The 18,771-nt window shown below is 50.9% G+C and overlaps 1 protein-coding gene across 50 annotated transcripts in view; it reads right to left on the reverse strand.

Moving 5' to 3' along the window:
• LOC122363183 (C-Jun-amino-terminal kinase-interacting protein 4-like) overlaps nucleotides 1–18,771 on the reverse strand; it is a 66,445-nt gene that overhangs the window by 20,852 nt on the left and 26,822 nt on the right. For 22 of the 50 annotated variants that reach the window (XM_043332472.1, XM_043332345.1, XM_043332388.1 and 19 more), the window contains 11 exons: nucleotides 15,714–15,869; nucleotides 15,253–15,436; nucleotides 14,520–14,732; nucleotides 13,698–13,742; nucleotides 12,582–12,692; nucleotides 11,090–11,246; nucleotides 9,804–9,935; nucleotides 9,441–9,525; nucleotides 8,942–9,113; nucleotides 7,205–7,339; nucleotides 3,768–3,977 (listed from right to left, as the gene is read on the reverse strand). In XM_043332472.1, the coding sequence (XP_043188407.1) occupies nucleotides 3,768–3,977; nucleotides 7,205–7,339; nucleotides 8,942–9,113; nucleotides 9,441–9,525; nucleotides 9,804–9,935; nucleotides 11,090–11,246; nucleotides 12,582–12,692; nucleotides 13,698–13,742; nucleotides 14,520–14,732; nucleotides 15,253–15,436; nucleotides 15,714–15,869 (1,600 nt within the window). The remainder of the gene's footprint in view (nucleotides 1–3,767; nucleotides 3,978–7,204; nucleotides 7,340–8,941; nucleotides 9,114–9,440; nucleotides 9,526–9,803; nucleotides 9,936–11,089; nucleotides 11,247–12,581; nucleotides 12,693–13,697; nucleotides 13,743–14,519; nucleotides 14,733–15,252; nucleotides 15,437–15,713; nucleotides 15,870–18,771) is intronic. The other 28 variants (XM_043332427.1, XM_043332284.1, XM_043332512.1 and 25 more) reach the window with 3 other exon arrangements.

The following is an 18,771-nucleotide window of genomic DNA, read 5'->3' on the forward strand; positions in this document are numbered from 1 at the left end:
AGTGTCATGACATTTGCCGAGAGTGACGTCAATGCAAAAGGACAAACAAATGACGGGTACAAACCACGCCACAGTGTCATGGTAAACAAAGCCAGAAACAGCACAGCCTTACTATCACAAAGCTGATGCAATGTGCTAACAAAAGGTCACTTTCGTGGCACGGGCCGCCGCTCACATCAGAATACCGGCGAGGGACTCCGTGCGCCCCTCGTCAGGTCAGGTCCGGTCACGTGACAGAGCCGCAGGCTGCCCGGTGCGGCCTCCAGCCAAGGCCCGCACGGGCTCCGGCCACGGGTAGCGGCCGGCAGCGGCGGCCGGCAGCAGCGGACGGTAACCGGCAGCTGGAGGCCGGCAGACGACCACCCTAGACATTACCATGACTTTCACGTAGTTAGTGTATCGACGGAAATTGCGGGATGAGAGCCAGAACAGTATGAAATCACCTAACAAAGTTGGTATAGTGTTCCTCATCGGTGAGCAACTCTGAGATACAATCACTCGTCCAATACAAGTGGCGTAATTCAGCCTCAGCCATCTGCACTCGCATCCCTGACCTACAGCACCACTTCGAACAACGAGGCAGGACCGCCCCATCAACTGGCGTCGCCGGTCACAACCACTGCTGAATCACAAACCACCCTGCGATGATCGGTCCCTGACGCTCCCCTTCCGGAACCCATATCGGGTGCGGATGCTGGTCACCAAGCGTCTTAACCCCTCCCCCTTGGTGAATAACGCTACCCCCGTTGTATCTCGGCCCGCATCCGTCCGACCCTCAAGCGTTCCGTCCCGACTTTCCTCGTCATGAGTGTGTCCCTTGCATCACGAGCTCAGACCCGCATTGGCGTCCCCACTGACTTATCGTGTTCATTGTCCCGGAAAGGACTATCTTGTGGGCAATGCGGGCCGAAACTCTTTATTGCTTCAATTTCGCACTACTTTTACCTAATCAAACACTGAGCACAGCTGATAAGGCATCAATCACTTCGGGCAGCCATCGCAATGACGTTTAAATGCAAAGAGCATTTATTGGTCATATGCCTGCTGAAGCGCATTGCATTCAGCTGGTCTAGTTGTTGTCATTAGCATGTCTTCGCTCCTCTACCGTCCATCCAAAACATGACACATTCCTATCTCCAATCGCTAACGCCTTTCGCAACACCTCTCCACCCTACTTCCACCTCAGTGACCTAAATCTGCGCTATAGTAACCTTGACTCTCGTAGTAACTGACCTAGGACACCGATCGTTCCCCAGTCTGAATCATCCCGCGTCGGGCAGCCCAGTAGCCACCCCTGTGGCCAGTCAGTTGTCCGCGACCGCCACCGCGCGCCTTCGGTTTCAGATGAGTCGAGGGGACGGACCGTGCCGGGCCGGACCGAGCGGAGGTGACGCGATGGTGTATAATCGCTCGTTTCGTTACGTTACATATTACTCATTGGCGTCACAATTTGTGTCCATCCCCGTCCTGTCCCGAGCAGTTCGCAGCGAGCTGAATTGGCCTTCCCGCTCAGGCTGACGCGTTGACGCGTTGCACTCAGTCCCAAAAGTACCCGCCGTAACTGGACTGTCCTCCTTAGAACTCCCTACTCTTCCCTCCTTCCCCCTTCCGGTACACGAGTACTCTAGTCTTCCCGACCTACCTCACAGACGCCTCTGTTTGACCGAGGTTCGTCCTTCATTGACACACCCACCTACCCCCCTCAGACAGCCTGTCATCGGTAGTACTACGAGTGGAACTGGTTTGGGAGACAGACGCACGGCGCTGAATTCATTACACACAGCTGACTGATAAGAGGGCAAAGGGAACGAAACGGCGGACGGGGAGGTGGGAGAGGGGAATGGGGTGAATTGAGGAATGAGGATGTGTCGGCCAAAGTAGATGGACGTCAACATTGCTTATCGATGTAGGAGTAATTATTTCAACTTTTGATTAGGAGATACCTAAGTCGGATTGATTTATGACGAACACAGGATGCTAACGCTGATACACGAGTGTTTTAATCATATCTAACCGTAAACGGATATGCATTGCCACATAACAGTACGAACATGACATCAGAGTTCAGTGTCCTGTCAGATTTCATGCACATCAAAAACTGCCTCATAGAGGCAACACTGTCTTCCAGATTGACTTAGACCACAACTTTAGTGTCCCATCTACAGGCATCCCCACAGCCCCCCCCCATCGCCCCTCAACGGAACATGATACTGTTCGTAATGTTTCCACTTGCTGACACAATCGACCAAACTCGCATACGATTAAGGTAGCCTAGACTTGATAACCTGAGAAAATAGATTGTCATCTGCCCATGTCATCTTGACAGCATGTCACATGGTGTGATGACTAAACAAGTCCTTCGCCAAACCGGCGCGAATGTCACACTCCTGCTTCATAGTTGGTTTCGCCGTCGTTTTAGCGCATGTGTCAATCTTAGGAGAGTTTACAGGCGTGTTGGTAGCGGGGTCATTCACACGTCAGTCACAGAGTCGTTCAATCATCACTTCCTGTAGCCCCGATCTGTGAATCCCTGTCACAATGACTGTCAAACGCCCCTACATACAGCCGCAAAACCCACAGAACACCGTCGCAGCCAGCCCCGGGCCGACGGAGGGACCTACCCGTACCCGCATCCCCGCGAGCAGCTGCAGCTTTACCAGCCCCTGCACAAAGATAAACAAACACACGCCGGAAGGGTGAATCACCATGCATGGTCCATGAGCGTGCAACACGGCTCTGATAATGGGCACAGACCCTATGGGGGTTGGTTGCACTGTGCACTGTATTCAAACCGTGCAGCGCTGAAACTTTGCCGGGGATGGTGAAAAACGGACACAAGAGCTAACTAGGCCAAGGTGGTTTTGAGTTTTTTTTCACTTAGAATAGAGATAGCTGGGCCCAATGCCACGACTCACTATCAACTATAATATGTTGCTCAGCGTAGAACACTAGCTGCGATTCCTAGCTGGAAAATGGTGGAACATTTTTTTCTACATTAACGAGACAGATGATTTCCAATGCCGAGAATCTCAACCTGGATGTTCAGACTGGAAGGGTAGCAGCCGTGAGAGTATGGCATTCACCTGTCCCGCTTCAATAGGAGTCTGATGCTTGTTGCATCATGCAGGTGCCGCGAGGAAGTGTTTCGATGTCAGAGGGGCTTGGCGGGACAGGGGATGATTGTAAATAAACGCTATGTGAAAACGTGATCGGGCCCGTAGTAACTGCATATACTTGGCCGCACCCGACACTATTCAGCGCTGGCACGCTGCCACGGTTGCATTGGGCCATTTGCATCCGGCAAACGATGCATCAGCAACGAGCGCCTGTACTATACTGCGCAGTACGAGTGTAATGGATCACAGGGCTGAGCTGGCGCCTCCAATGACTTTCCAACGGTCAAATGAACCGCCACCATGGACAACCAGCACTCCAGGGTTCGCTAGGGCCTCACTAGGGGCCTCTCATTTCACTCCAGGGCCTCACATTACACATACCAGGGAGGCACAGGGATCCACCGGGTCACATAAGGAGCAACGTTACACACTCGCCGATTAATTATTCAGCAGAGCATATTTACATACATAAAGTGAACAGTCATGAAGGGGAAGTACATTTCTATAATTATACTACAAACCACTTCATTGAGAAAATTTATTCAACCACTTCAACCAACCGATCCATGATTCAAGCATGCCCTCGCATCAAGGCTTGTTCACCCCCCGCTATTCCCTCTTCCACCCGTCATCCACGGCCCGCCCTCCTACCTGGCACGGCCACGAAGAACTTGACGGCGTCCCGGTGCCCGTGGAAGCTGAGCTGCGCGTGCGCCATGTGACAGTACGGTATGAAGCTGGCCGGCGTGAGCTGCTCGCCGCGAGCGTCCGAGTAGACCCGCACCACGCCGCCGGGGAGACGGGGCGCGCCGGCGCCGGCGCCGCCACCGCCGGCGCCGCCCGGCGGTCGAGACGCCGAGCCTGTGGAGAGAAGACGGAGAGTCAGAGGTGGGGGGTCGGCTCGGGATGCCCTGTCTGTAGGGAAAGGAGGAGGGGTTGGGGCCAGGTGATGGTTGAGACACCGAGCCTTTAGAGAGGAGGGGAGGAAGAGTCGATGGGAGGGCTTACGCAGACAGGTGAGGGCAGGGAGAGTTATCAGTGCTTATACAGCCTTTCAATAACCCGAAATTGTGTCTGTACAACGTGCGTACACCATACACAGAGACCTTAACTCAACAAAGTTGATGTTTTAAGACTAACATGAGCATGAATGATATTTCAAGAGATAGCATAACGCGATAAAGCTCACAAGAAGGGTCCGACTCAACGGGCATTTAACCCTATTCCTGGCGGGGGGGGGGGGGCCTCAGGAGCCCCCCCTGAGGTTTTTTGGTTATTTCTCCCAAACGCGTTGAGCTAGGAAGCTCAAATTTTCTGACTTTTCCTAAAAGGCTTCTACGCAACATGTCTGAAAATTTTGAGTTGATCTGACCTCAGGTCAGGTCACCAGAGGCGGTTTGGTGACCCTACCTCAGAAAAGTTTGCAATCACGCCAGAGCTAGAGTTTTTGACCGATCAATTTCTTCTCTTCAGGCTTTAGTTAGGGTACCAGTATGTGCAATTTGTATATCTCGGAATTTTGATATCGGTGACCTAAGGTCAGGTCAGTTTCGCGACCTCCCCATTATAAGTCAATGGGGGAAAAATCAACTCCCTGTTTTTACCACTAAAACGGGTCGGAATGGCCCCATATACCATACATAACTTCATATACGATCAACCTTCACTACCTTGAGGTCTGTTTTGCTGTTGGGCAGCTGTGAGGTCATGTGACGTCATCAAAGGTCACCAAAGGTTTTTGGCCAATAACTCCGTACAGGAACAAGATACAGACGCGTGGATGGTCTCATTGTGTTCAGCTCGTCAAGACGCATCGAATGATATACATGATGACCTCGAGGTCACGTGACCTAAGGTCAACCTTTGACCTTGACCTTTCGAGGTCAACATATATATCATTCGATGCGGATTGACGAGAGGATCACGATGATGCCCTTAGTTTGTTCCTATCTTGACTAATTCGAAAGTTATTCGAGAAAAACTCTCTCTATATCTAGCGCCGCCATTTTGAGTTTTTCGACCCCTGTGACGTCATCTTTGACCTGACCTGAAAATGACCTTAGTAAAAATTGTAGATCTTGACCGTGCGTATCCGATGCCGTTTACCGCTTGTCGCTATCTTGCTTCGTTCTCGAGATCTCAGGGGGGGGGGGCCGAATCGGCCCCCCCCGCCAGTTTCTTGTCCCGGCGGAGCCCGCCAGGAATAGGGTTAAAGATAAAGAGTACTTGCCGCAACAAAGAACACCGGGGCGGTGAGGTCAAGCTCGTATCCACCGCGAGATATACGAGCTATAATATCCTAACTGCATGGTAACTACATGACGATAAATAAGACCCTACCATACCCGACTAATAAAGATAAAACCAGTATAACGCCTTTTGGGGCGACTAACGGAGCGAGCGAGAGGGTGAGCCTTGCACGTGCGAAATTTCGAGGGGGTACCTCCAAATGACTTGCGCACGGCACCCTACTAACCGGTCTCTAGCGGTGTGCCAAATTTGAGTACAATCGGTTCAGCCGTTCTCGAAATCTGGAAGCGGCACCCTGCACGTGAGCACGTGCAAAATGGGTCCCAACTGACTATGCACGGCACTCTACAAACCGGTCCCTAACTGTGTACCAAATTTGAGCGCAATCGGTCGAGCCGTTCTCGAGATCTGGAAACGACCCCTGCACGTGCACACGTGCAGCAGCACCCCAACTCTGGCACATGGATATGCAGTGCCTAGTGGGTGCCTACCTACATGCCAACTTTCAGCACAATCGGCCAAGTAGTTACCGAGATATTGCAACAATTACAAAATGACACCTCTTCGTTTTGCACGTGGCACGTGCATAAGGGGTCAGCCACATGCATCGGGAATAGTCCAATACTTGGTAGAAGGAATGAAGCTACCCTACAAAAATTACCGCATGTAAATCGGTCAAGTGGTTGCTGAGATATAAGCCTCGCAAAAGCGTCCGCACGGCCGGCCGGCCGGCCGCTCATACTCAGAAATTTCCGTTAATCTAAGGAAAGACTCCGCTCGCTTCGCTCGCTCCGTAATTACACGTTACGATTCGAAGTTCGTAATGCTGCACGGTACCGTAAGGACAAGTGAACACTAGAGTAACGTAAAAGTGAGTTCAATGAGAATGGGTGCTTGGTCTCAGCTGAATCATTTTTTTTTTTCAATGACGGAATGAATCTTGGGTCTGGGTATCTGCCGTAAGCATAAATTGTCCTGCGGCGCCCACGAACCAATCCATCGCTCAATCACATCGCTTCAGCCCGATTCATTGATAGGCAATCAGGCAAGTTTGCACGGGCGACTTAGCAATGAGACAGCGACAAGGGGAAGTGTCTGTCTTTTGCGGATAGCGCCCGTACCAAGAACTTAAAGTCCATCTTCCCCCTCTATAACAGCCACGCTCGATATGACTGGCGGCACGTGATCCAATTCAGATTATCAGACAATGATATGAGTCGAGACATGCGAGTTGGAACACGAACCAACATCTGATATCACCCCCTCCGTGACTGTATGCGATAGCTGAAGAATGACTAGACATATAGACTTTTGATTGAACAGAGATCACTTAAGAATGACAAGATCAAACAAAACACCAATTACATATGATTATGCCTCTAGAGATAGTGCGCTGTTATCTTGACAACTTGCATAGCCCCATCCATCTCTATAGTACCGTTATAACCAGTTTCAAATACCAGGGTAACGTTATATAACTAGCTTCAAATACCGGGGTAACCACCAATGACGTAAGTGGAAAGACAGATACCTAGGGATTCGTTGAATGTTAAAACGACGCCAAACCGACCGGCGTCCAAACTGTTGCCATTCCAACAGTATCACAGCCCTGATTGTGCCCCACCTACCCGGAGCTTATCACATCACTGTTTGACTGGAGCTAAAAACTACACCACCGTGTCGATAACACGCGAGTCCAAAGTTACCACATACCAACATCACATCACCACAACGCATACCTCGACAAATGAAACAGGGAGCGACAAGTAGTACAGATTGGACGATTCGCTGCTATGCCGGAGCCTATGATCGAATCCCCCCTCCCGTCGAGGGCTCACCGTCTGCGTTCAGCGGCACAGAGATGACCACGCCGTTCCCTGTTCCGATCCACAGCCGGCTCGACGAGATGAGCAGCGCCGTGATACGCACGAACGAGAAGCCCAGCTTGCCGGTGCCTGCAACACCGGACACATCTGGTGACGGAGAGCGAGTCAGAGATAAATTACAACACCGGAGACAGGTCAAATACAACACAAGACACAAGCAAATTACAACACCGGACACACCTGGTGACGGAGAGCGCGTCAGAGGGATATTACAGAACCAAACACCGAACACAACGCTAAACACAGGTCAATTACAACACCGGACACAGGTCAATTACAACACCGGGCACACTGGTGACGGAGAGCGAGTCAGAGACAAATTACAGCACCAAACACCGAACACAACGCTAAACACAGGTCAATTACAACACCGGACACATCGAGTCAGAGACAAAACTAAAACACCGGACATCGAACACAACACTAAACACAGGTGAATTACAACACCGGACACAGGTCAATTACAATACCGGACACACTGGTGACGGAGAGCGAGTCAGAGACAAATTACAGCACCAAACACCGAACACAACGCTAAACACAGGTCAATTACAACACCGGACACAGGTCAATTACAACACCGGGCACACTGGTGACGGAGATCGCGTCAGAGGGATATTACAGCACCGGACACCGAACACAGGGAAATTACAACACTTGACACAGGAATATGACATCATTGTTGTTGATATTACATATTCGATACATCATCATCATTGTTGAACGTCAGGCAACTAATTCATCAGCAGCCTTCAAACACTTCATCATTGGCCTTTCAAAAGGTGATCACCATTAAACGTTCTACCTTCTTAAGACTTTTAAGACTTTTTACAGATGCTTTCACGCGTCAATATATTTATATCTGACAAACAACATCTAGAAACATTACCCCCAGACACCTAACCCCTCTAAATACGACAGAGACACGGCATTAGAACCGCCAATCCATCTAAATCTGTCATGCGGGGTCGGACAAAACACCAGCGGCAGTGAGGGGGTGCCAGTGCATCGTCTGTGCGCAAGGACTGAGGTGTCGGCCGGCGCAAGAGGGTGCATGACCAGCCGACCGACGCCGCGCTACTCTATACAAACCTCCAGGGATCAGGCCTGATCCTCGCGGTAAGCGTACAAAGAGAAAAGGCAGCAGGTGAGAGAGTGTTAGCGTTGTGGCGCAGAGGTCCCGAGCGACATCCACCCACACACCCACACACACGCGCACACACAGACAGACAGACGGATGGCGGCTGGGCCCGGCCAGGCGCCCGCACAAGCCGACAGCCGGCCGCCGCCTGGCGCGGCGCGACCAAGCCAAGCGGCACTCTGTACAGGCGAGCGCTAGGCTGGCGACAGCGCGGGGCGGGGTCCCTACGGACTGTCACCCGGGCGGATCCAGACCGGCGCGCAGAGACCCAGCACTGGGAGTAACCGGCAGCGTTTAACAATACCCAAGGTAAATAGACTGAAAGTAAACATCAGACCGCTGATACGTCTGTACGAATTTCTTCTGATAGTTTTACGGAAATCCTTAACACATTGGGAACATGATCAAAAACAACTTTCTGTCAATGCTGGATCCGCCCAAAGATAATCCCAAAGCACAACCCAGCTCTACAGACTATTCACCTACTCTCGCCTGCACAATGCACATCTACCCTCTACTCTCTCCCGCTCTTCCTCCGCGGCACTCACCGAGCATCTTGCTGACGTAGGGCTCGATGTCGACGTCCTGCAGATGCTGCTGCGTGTGCGCGTGGTACAGACGCAATGTCGAGTCGAGTCGGATCGACACCCAGACGCCGTCACCTAGCCAGGCCATCTGCCTCAGCTGCGACTCGCGCCGCGGGTGGGCGTCAAACGACGTCTGTGGGGGAGGGAGGCGAGAGTGAGTGGTGAGGAGTTGGAAGGGCTGGAAGAGAGGAGTTGGAGGCGAGGATATAGCGCAGCGATGTTGTTCTTCGCGACAATTTCGGTGCTAAGGCTCCGTATTTCAGTTGTTCGTGTCAGTAGCTTCAAAATTACAATAGTCGACACGGTACCTAGGCTACAATTCAGCACCGGTAGATCATATGAGACACCATGTAAACACATCCAAATATGCGTGGGCTCCGTTGACGCCAGTGCGTGGGCTCCGTTGACGCCAGTGCTTGGGCTCCGTTGACGCCAACATTGCCATTGGCCGACCACTCACCTGGACCTGCATGGTCTTGGGGTTGATGACATGCACCCGGTTTCGACAGCCGCACCACACGCTGTCCTGCACCACTGTCATACACCTGACGACGAAACCAGGACCAGGCTATTCACACACGTACATCCAGCAAGGGTTTACACAGCAATGCCGGAGCGAGTGTGCCCAAAATCACATGGCGGAAACACACTAACGGGGCTGAAATTATGAGGGCATAATAGGACTGCTGATTGAAGCAGGACTGGACGATAATACTTGAAAGCATGTACGCTGGGAGCTCCTACACCACGCTTCCCAAAACATTCCTTGTTTTCATTTGTCACTGCCCTGGTGGACCCTGGTGACCGGCCCGCATCAGCTGACCTGATGCTGTGCTGCGGCTGGCCCAGGTCGAGCAGATGGTAGTTGGTCAGGTCCCACTGGCCGTCGGGCCCGCGGTGAAACATGGCCACCGTACCATCGGCCAGCGAGGCCAGCACGCGACCCTTCACGTGACTGAAACACGGACACAGGGGCGGGGACCGTCACAGACGTAGCCTCCTCTGGGTACAGCGGGCTTTGGAAAGATGTCAACGAGCAGGACGCGGTTACATACGTGGGCTTCTACGAGTTGAAACAGAAAATAGAAACATGTTCAAACGTATTTGAGCGAGACGACGACATACAAATGCAAGTGCAATGTAAATAGTTATGACCAACTACCAAGCCTCAGTCTCAGCCTCAACTTTTGAAATGAGACATTCATGAATGTCTGAAAAAATGCAGGAATGCGTTACAGCTGTTCTGGAATGTAGGAATGTGTACGTCAGAAAACAGATATACAAAGATGGCGGGCCTCGTGAGTGGATGTGGGGAGACTAAAGGCGTAGCGGAAGTGGGGCCGATCTCTCTGGGAAACCCTCAGGGGCCGGCCATGGTGTCAGCAATGACGGGAAATAACTGAGGTCAAGGGGGTGGTGCCGTGCACTTAGGTGATGAATATGGAAGAGGGGAAGGGAGAGAGGGAGAGAAAGAGAGAACTCAAGACAGGGAGTGATGAAAGGTCGGGGTAAAATAAATGACGTCAGAAAACCAGCAACATGTTCGCTGCGAAGTGGATTGTCACGGCCCAGAGACCTCACATGAGAGCAGAGTTGAACCCAACGCGATATATTCAGAGACATACAGCAGCCTTCAACAATCACCTGTGTTGGCAAGTGGCACCGCAATGCGATCATGGTACCATGACCGAATCACGTGCTGGTGAGTAATGCATGACCTGATGGGGGAGCGATACATTACCGGTCGATACATGACCGGCCTCACATGACCCGGAGGCCGGGGTGCGGCCTCAGAGATATTCAGCGAGAAGGGGCTCTCAGGAGGTTCCTGGAGTTCGTCATAACAGGTTCGGCGTATAAAAAGCGCGGGATATGCAAAATACGCGAGTCAAGCTGCAAATACGCAATGGGAATTACCATCGCGTCGGCGGAACCATCACCTCTCGAACGAGAGTCATTGTGTAAATTTTGACCGCTTATAAAACTCAATAATGCTTCAGTATTTTTCCAGTGCAGCTGAGGAAAATGTTAGTAACGACATGACACTTCACACCGCGTGCAAACACTGAGACCCACCGAGATTCGATCTTGCTCCCACCGCCTACTCACACAATGCTGAGCACCGAGTCCTTGAGTCGAATGGAGTGAATGCAGCGCTTCCACTGGGCCTTGGCCGAGTGGACGTAGACGCAGCCCGACTGCGAGCCGAGCCACATGGTGGGCAGCACGCTCGACATCTTCTCCTCCTCCTGGCCCATGTGGGACTCTGGGAGAAAGGAGGGAGGGATGTCAGTCGTAATGCGATGATCTCCAGGAATCCTCGGCCTAAGTGAGGGAAAAGGGTAACTCTTATAGCCCTGCACGTGGGCGGGACTACATATAGCGGACTAAGGACGGCGAGCAGTAATGATTGGCATTCATTTTCCGTCCATCCTTTCGTGAGGGGGGAGGGGGATCAGGACACGTTCAAAATATTATTAACTGTGCCCCCCCCCCATCTCCCCTTTGGATTATTGTGTGGTTCGAGAAGGAGTGTGGACCGTGGAAGCAGGAAGTAGAGCAGGGGTCGCGAAGGCGCAGTCAGTATAGAGGCCAGCAAGCGATATAATACAGCATATATTTATTGGAAACAGGATAAGAAACATCCTGATTAGGCTTAATTACATAAACATTTCAGGGTCTGGCTGCATAACGAAGCTAGATGTAATGTGAAACACTGAATAGGCATGACAGAAGTTTCCCGCTTTGTGACTGTGTAATTTCAAGCTGTTGGGTAAAGGCGCAGACAAGACCCAGGTAGACCATAGTATCAGGAGAAACAGCACCATAAAACACAAATCCCGCACGAATGATACAGCAAGGACAGAGTAGAAAATAACGCAATGACGAGCGACGGGTTTCAGCCGGGCCAAACAAATAAGAAACGCAACCATGTCATCAAAAGTCTCAGAGAGCTATCGTAACAGAGGAATATCACAACACAAAACAAACATCGGGCTAGATAAAGTACCGAAAAATCGGCAGCATTAATTACCCAATAATAACTGCGGGATAACGCAAGAAAAAAAAAAACGCGACTATGCCCGTCCTAAACTGCAGCCATAAGTTTAAGGTCACACTGTTTACCCTCAGGAACGTTGGGTTCAAAGTTCCAAACTGTTGCCAAGGTAAATTTCAAATATCACGACCAACACGTCCAGCCCAGGAATGCACCGTCACCAATCTCCTGACACCCGCCTGAGATTCACAATAAACAACCACCGTTCCGATCACGCCACGTTGGCGCCGGCTTGTGCCCCTGACACCCAGGCAGTGTATATTCACGCCAAACCCAGTGGCTGATCACCCGTATTCCGGCTCAAACCAGCCCAAACACCGAGGTCCAGTTTGTGTAAACAGACCACTCCATCCCACATCGCCTCCGGGTAGTTTAAATGCTCAAATCAATCTGAATTCGCTGGCCTAATGGTCTATGCGTTATTGGCCTACATGCTAGTTGTGGTGTCACGGTGCGTCCAATACCGCTGTCATTAGCGCTCTGTTTGAGTGACACTCTGATTACAGGTGTCACATTTATTCTAGGTGTCACACCGCTACGTACCACTGATGCCGTCAGTGAGGCCATCCTTGACAATGTCATCGGTCGGAGAGGTCATCAGTCGCCGCTCGGCCTGAGCCGCCGACTCTGGGTCCTCTGCTGGCCGCTCGGCCGCTGAGGGGACGCGAGACGGACAGACTCAGCCGACAGACGGACGGACTCAGCCGACAGACATGGCGGACTCAGCCGACAGATGGGACAGATTCAGCCGACAGATGGGACAGACTCAGCCGACAGACGGACAGACTCAGACAGACAGACGGACAGACTCAGACAGACAGACGGGACCGCCAGACAAGGCAAGACAGCCCGACGGGACAGGATGGACAGCACTGACAGGAAAGATTCAACGGACAAACCCAGCGGACAGGGCAGACGAGACAGTCAGGTGGGATAAAATGGATACAAACGAAACAGACTGGCAAATAGGCGTGACGACAGATACAAGACCAAACTGAGTGAATATATAGAAAAACAAACGGAACATAATGTAATGAAGATGCAGGAAATGAGCCAGCATAGACCTTCGATGGGTGCTCTTGAATGACAAAACAAACGATGTTTTTGGTCTTGAGTTTCGTAGATTGGCTATCGACATGAACAATTGAAGGATTCAAATGACAACGTCACAGCAGGCTGGTGATAGGAGCGGACCATACAAGAGACATTAGGATTGGAACATACGAGCAAAATACACGCTGCAAGCCAAAAGATCGAGCGTCATTGCACAGGACGAGTAATAAAAAATAATAGTAAAAGTACCCTGCCATAGCCGTTCAGCCGTTCTGAAAAACAGTAGAGGAGAGCAGCGGTTCAAAAAGAAGAGAACCTTCGCGCCTCTTAGGCGGCTTTGGTCTGCATAGGGAGATGAAGAAACTTTGGAAGAAAAAAATCGAGAAGTGGTCCAATCAAATGAAAACATGGCAACAAACAAAAGCCGGCACATTATATTTATAAGCCTTGGTCACTTTCCTGAAGCTGCAATCTATCGTGTGAGCCATAAGAACTACAAACAAAGCAGTCCGTTTTGCAGGAGAGAAACTGCGAAATAGAAATCTGCCCTAGAAAAAATCAAGCATCCACTTCTTCGAATGCTTAAATGGCAAAGTTTTGACTTACCGTTCTCCCCAGTGTTAACCTCCTTCCGCAGGACAGGTCTGATCTCTGCAAATAAAGCGCCGACGTTCAAAAGCTGCCCAACAACACTAGACACGCCAGAAAACAGCCCAACGATGACACCCAAGACAGACACTATCATAGCTCCCAAACGCACACGGAAGCACCACAGACAAACGATATCGACGGACAGTGACACCCAAAAATTGTTGTCTCCTAATGTTGTTCATCGAAAAATCTTACATCGCAGGACTAGTTGAGACTGGTGCCAATGTGTCAGACCATAGACCTCTGTACACCGGTTTACAGCTGAGGTCTATGGTTAGACGAAAGGTGTGTTTGGTGTCTCCACTTGCAGCCCAAAGCAATCACTTCCAGAGATATTGCAACATCATTCCGCGCACGGGATTTAAGATGGATCTATAATGATCAGAGGGAGCAGCCTGCAGTTATGTGTAGAAAGGCTGTGTTTCAAAAGCGGGCAGTGCGAAATTGAGGGCCAAGCTTACCACCCAGCTCGTCTAGCTATAGCTAAGTGGCAGAGATGCGTCGCAAGATAGATCGAAGGCAAGGGCCGGCTAAATGAATTATCATTACCAAGCCTTTATCAGAATTAATATTTCAGATGACCAACAACAAGCATATCTTATTCAGAGATAGGAAAAAGCTTTAGCATCGGTAAGTTACATTTGGTAGGGAACTAGCAAGAGCCGCGGGCGGCTATGACTACCATACGTCCCAGTGCTACCCTACCTCCTGCCGCAGCCCGAAGCAGTGCAGCGACCTCCCCTCCCTGTCCCCTCCCTTCCACAACTGTGAGCTCACCATCAGTACTGCTGACGCCGCTGGGCGGTCCGCTGGCCGGCGGGGCAGTCTCTCCGGTGGCACAGCTCACCAGTCGGATGGTGGCCATGCGGCCCTCCTGACCAGCGCCGTCCGCTTCATCACCGCCGCCGGCCGCCGCTGTCGCCGGAGCGGGCTCCTCGGTGGTCAGACTGGCCAGCTCTCCGTCCACTGCGTAATCAGACTCCATGGCGCCTGGACGAGCGACGGGGAGGAGGGAAATAGAAGGGAGTGAAGCAGATGCAGAAAAAGCTGACAGGGAGGTGCCGTGAGGGGGAGGCGGTACGCTGGTGCTGGCGATAGGGCTAGCGCGCGGCAGAGACGGCAGAGACAGTGCCGGTGGGTCCCCACCGTGGCCGGTGGGAATACGCGCCAAAGCAATGCAGCAAGTTGAATGGAAGATGGAATAGAGTGTGGCTCATATGGTTGTGTAGGTGACTTCGATTCAAATAATACATAAAACGCTTGAAGAGCTTGCCTGTTTCACCAACTGAGACCATTCCTTTCCTCAACAGAAGCGTAATCATCCACACTCAGCATAGTTACACTGTAGAGACTCCCTCCATCACAAAGAAGCTACTCATACACGACACAACATAATAATTGCCATCTACTCTTTCCTCAATCACCCACGTTGTCAGACCACCTCTCTCCTCTGTTCCCCCTCTCCCTTCCTCCCTCCTTCTCTCTTCCCTCCTTTCCTCTCCGTACATACCCGGCACACTGGCAATGCAGAGCAGATGTGACGAGCAGACAGGGAACGACTGAAGAACATCGGCCGGGTTGTTGGCGTCAATCACAGTCACTTTGCTAGCGTTGTGGGTGCTCGTGCAGATCCACACCAGCGAGGACAGGCTCTGGTCCAACGTCTCATTCTCGGTACGAAGCTGCTCTTGCTCCTGTTGGAGGGTGGGAGGGGAGGCGGTCAGTGTTTGACGAAGGTGAATATCAAAGAACTATGGGAGAGAGCTTGCGTGAACCAAAGTAGCATTAGCGTATCATATGAAATAGGTAGCACACATTCATAAAAGAAAGTGATGAGCATGAGTACAAGGATAACTAAAATAATGCTAGTCTGTCTATGCACGGAAACCAATGCAGTAAACTACAAAGACCATCCAGTTCAGTGCTCCACCCCAGTGACTATTCATTATTCAGCACTTCCTCAGCCCGTACCTTGAGCTGCCGACTAAGCTGCTCGACCTCGTCGCCCTCTCCGACCGGCGAGCCCGGCACGGCGCACTCTCCTGAGTAGAAGACCGAGGCGCCCACCACGCTGCCGCCATCCCGCGTCCGGCCGCCCGTCAGATTCACGCCGGCCGCGCACCAGATCTGAGGGGTGAGAGGTGGGACTGTTAGATGGAGGCGATGCCAGCTCTAGAGGTCAGGAAGGCAGCTCTAAGGATGGAGCACTTCGCTACAGAGGGATAAATGAATACAACGGGAGCTAGTTGGTAGAAGAGTGACGAAAGCCAATGACAGTCAAAGTTAGACGACTGACGAAACGTCCGATGTTTTGGTACGTCCTGAGCAAGAAGGTGAATTCAATAGCTTGCGACAGAGTTCGATTCGATCGAAGTGTTGATGATTTGTCTTGCTTACTCCAAAATGCGATTTCTCTCAAGCACACTCACCTGCTCATTGTTGGGGATTTTAACATTCCTCAGATTGACTGGGAAAACAACTTTTGCAGCGCATCTGAAGCACATTTTGCCAACAAGTTTTTGTCTGCCGTTCAGGATGCATTCCTGTTCCAGCATGTCACCAAGCCTACCAGATTTAGAGAGGGTTGTAGGCCTAGTATACTGGATTTGGTGTTTACAAATGATGAGAATATGATAACAAAGATCAAATATTGTCCTGGATTAGGAAGGAGTGATCATGTGCTACTGAAATGCGATATTGCCTGTTACAACAAAAAATGTTCTTCTGCCGGCTTGAAATGGAATTTTCACCGCGCTGACTTCACGGCCTTGCGTGTAAAACTACATGCAGTTGACTGGAGCTGTTTGTCAACCATGAGTGTAGACGCGGGTTACAAGTGGTTTAGGAGCAAACTTGAATCGCTGATGAGTGAGTGCATACCCAAAGCAAGAAACGTCAAGTCTAAAAAGAACGTTTACATGAATAGCCGTTCACTAAACCTCAAGAAGAAGAAGAAGGTACTGTGGTCAGTGTACATGAGAACGCAAGACCCCATCGACTATAGCAGATATAAGATTTGGAGAAATAAGCTTAGGACATTGACTCGCCAGTTAAGGAAAGATTTTGAAGCTAAGATATCAGCAAACATGAAAGAAAACCCGAAGGCTTTTTGGAAATATGTGAACAGCCGCCGTAAAGTTAAATCAAGTATTGGTGATCTAAGAAACGACCTGGGCCAGCTTGTTAGCGAGGAAAAAGAGAAGGCCTCGCTCCTGAATGACGTCTTCTCAGGCGCATTCACTATTGAAAAAACGGATGTCGTGCCACAACTAGCAAACCGTTACACAGGGCCGCCGCTGATCGATATACCAGTCAACCTTTTCACAGTGAAGCAAAAGCTTAAAGCACTGAACCCCAATAGTGCCCCAGGAGCTGATGACATTCACCCCCGCGTTTTAAGGGAATTGAGTGGTCCTCTCTCCCTTCCCTTGACCTTACTGTTCCGAAAATCGCTTGAAACTGGGTCTATTCCTGCAGACTGGAAGCACGGTAAAGTCATACCAATCTTTAAGAAAGGTGAAAAAAGGAAGACCCAAGAAACTATAGACCTGTCAGCCTCACATCTGTTCCCTGTAAGATCCTCGAGTCGCTCATTCGTGATTGTTTAATGGACCATTTGCTGTCAAATGACCTGCTGTCCAAGGACCAACATGGCTTCCGCCCGAAGCGATCTTGTGATACGCAACTGCTTGACTCTATAGACTCATGGAGCCGCCTGTTGGAGGACAAGACGGAGGTCGAAGTGATTTACCTTGACTTCCGAAAGGCGTTCGACTCCGTCCCACACAAGAGACTGATAGGCAAGCTGCGCTGTTATGGTATTGGTGACCGAGTGTTGTCTTGGATTGAATCATTCCTGGAAGACAGAATGCAGCAAGTGTCCCTATATGGAAACCTGTTTGTTGTTTGTTTATTGGGGCTTAAGGGCGCACCGACTACAAGGTCATTTTGCGCCCATAACTATATACAAGTAAAGCAAGTGTGTCACAAGAAAACCGACGTAATAAAAGGCTTAAAAAAGCCTAAAAGCTGGTTAAAAAGAGCAAAGAAGGGTAAAATACTCCAAGCGTATCGTAAAAGACAGCTGACTAGGCGTAAGGACTAGATTAGAATAGACGTATGGACTAGTTGGTTTGGTATCAGATCGAGTAGATTACTTGGAATTTGATTGAACGGATAAAGGAAAAGATGTTGCCAGATAAAACCCAGGGTGACTCGTCACCCAGCAAGTGGCGGACGGTGATATCCGGAGCGATGCGGCCCAGGTAGCGAGTCCGGTCCGGTTCCAAGCGTCGACAAGATAAAAGCACGTGGGCGACGGTGAGAGGCACGGCGCACCCGCCGCAAACGGGCTGCTCATCTCCGCGGAGAAGGTGGCCATGCGTCGCATACGTATGACCGATGCGGAGCCTGCATAAAATCACTTCGTTTGACCTGTTGTCTTGCGAGCAAGACCTCCAATGCTCCAGAGTCGGCTTCACCTCTCGGAGCTTCCTGCCTCCACGCAGGCGCCACTCTGCCTGCCACTCCGTTAGAATAAAAGATCGTACAGCAGGGTAAAAATCACGCGCCGGCAATGGCAACCGACGAGTGCAGGGTGCTGCAGCAGCACGCCTTGCAGCCGCGTCTGCCAGCTCATTGCCATGAACGCCAACGTGACTGGGAATCCAGCAGAACTGAACAGATTTACCCGATTGTTCTACTGACTGAAGCCGAGCTAAAATGTCTTGAACGATCGGGTCGGCTGCATTAAAACTCCGTAGGGCCAACAGGCTGCTTAGGGAGTCCGATAAAATCAAGTAAAAAGGTCCGTCCGATACCTCAATAAAACACAAAGCCTTCTCGATGGCAACAAGTTCCGGTGAAAACACCGAGGCGAAAGATGGCAACGAAAATGAACGGGTATCGTCGCCAGCGACGAAAGAACAGCCCGCTCCCTCAGGTGTTTTAGAGCCGTCTGTGAATACAGGAATAAAACCATCGTAAGAGGCAAGGTGTTCCAAGGCTCGGACTCGTGCCTCTGCAGGCA

Source organism: Amphibalanus amphitrite, unplaced genomic scaffold (genome assembly GCF_019059575.1).
Source record: "Amphibalanus amphitrite isolate SeventyFive unplaced genomic scaffold, NRLGWU_Aamphi_draft 000026F_arrow, whole genome shotgun sequence".
Lineage (NCBI taxonomy): Eukaryota > Metazoa > Arthropoda > Thecostraca > Balanomorpha > Balanidae > Amphibalanus > Amphibalanus amphitrite.